Source organism: Helobdella robusta (assembly GCF_000326865.2).
Source record: "Helobdella robusta unplaced genomic scaffold HELROscaffold_88, whole genome shotgun sequence".
NCBI classification, from domain to species: domain Eukaryota; kingdom Metazoa; phylum Annelida; class Clitellata; order Rhynchobdellida; family Glossiphoniidae; genus Helobdella; species Helobdella robusta.
In genome coordinates, this window is record NW_008705503.1 from 188,393 (window position 1) to 189,825 (window position 1,433).

At 35.7% G+C, this 1,433-nt stretch overlaps 1 protein-coding gene across 1 annotated transcript; it reads left to right on the forward strand.

Annotated features, from left to right (window-relative positions):
* On the forward strand, positions 1–264 carry HELRODRAFT_90738 (hypothetical protein; the record flags this gene model as incomplete). Its single annotated transcript, XM_009032772.1, has 1 exon — positions 1–264. A coding segment is annotated over one exon (264 nt), but the record flags the coding sequence as incomplete, so codon positions are not given.
* Between the last annotated feature and the right edge of the window lie 1,169 nt (positions 265–1,433).

A 1,433-nucleotide genomic window follows, 5' to 3' on the forward strand; every position in this document is an offset into this window, starting at 1 on the left:
AACAGGGCGAGAAAAGCTCTCAGAACCATAACGGTTATATTAGGCGCCTTCGTAATCTGCTGGACCCCATGGCATATTCTTTCCCTAATCATCGGATTCTATGGTGACCATCTGCCGGATTATATAAGCGGTTTGATGTACAGCATCTCCTATTGGCTCTGCTATCTCAACAGTCCAATTAATCCCTTCTGCTATGCCATGGCCAACCAACAGTTCAAAAAAACTTTTATCAGGATTTTGAAGTTTAATTGGAGGAGGTCTTGATGACGATGATGACGATGATGGTGATGATGATGTTGATAATGGTGGTGATAATGATGTTGATGATGGTGGTGATTGTCATGATGATGAAAACGATTTCAGATACGACGACGATGATGATGATGATCACCAAACTCAGGACGATGACGACGACGATGATGATGATGATGATGTGGACGCGTAGGACAATAATTACGTTACGTAAATGAACAAGTGTAGGGTTCCCAGAGTAATTATTTATATGATGTTGTGATGTTGTTGTTGTTGTTGTTGTTGTTGATGCTGTTGATGTTGTTGATGTTGTTGTTGATGATGTTGTTGTTGTTGATGTTGTTGATGATGATGATGTGGTTGTTGATGTTCCCCCAACTGAAGAACAAACAAATTTTTAAAAGAAGGTGTATAATGTAAAAAATTGAAATATATATATAGGCAATTATGCATCCGTTTTTGCAACAATTGTATGTTTTAGTATGTGTGTATATCTGTAATTATTGTACATTTGTATTTGTATACGTTGTATGTATGTGTGTGTGCTTGTATTAATGTACCTGTATGTATGTGTGTATGTATGTATGTGTGTATGTGTGTTTGTGTGTATGTGTGCATATGTACGCTGCAATAGGTATGTATAGCTGTTTAATTATTAAAAACGCCGTAAATAACAATATTGATGCGAACCGAAATCATTACTCCAAATTATTTTTACTATAAATAATTACAATAATAATAAATATAATTATTTATATTATTATCATATTTTTACTAGTTATTTAAATTTTTATTGGTGATTACGATGATGAAGAAGATATGTCTCTCGCTGAATTAGGCATGAGTTTGTCTACCAGTAAAAAATGGTTTCAGCCTGCCTTGTTCTCGCTTCCTCTCTCTCTCTTTCTCTCTCTCTCTCTCTCTCTCTTTCCCTCTCTCTCTCTCTCTCTTTATCTCTTATTCTCTCTCCATCTTTCTCTACCTCCAACTCTTTTTTATCGATCTCAGTCTTTTCCTCTGTCTATCTTTTGTCATTTCCATCGTTCATTCTGACTTTCTCAAACTCACCTTTCATTTGTTCTCTCTCTTCCTTTCTCTCTCTCTCTCTTTCTCTCTCTCTCTCTCTCTTTCTTTTCTATTTTTCTCACACATTCATTTTCTCACGTGGATTTCCACAGGAA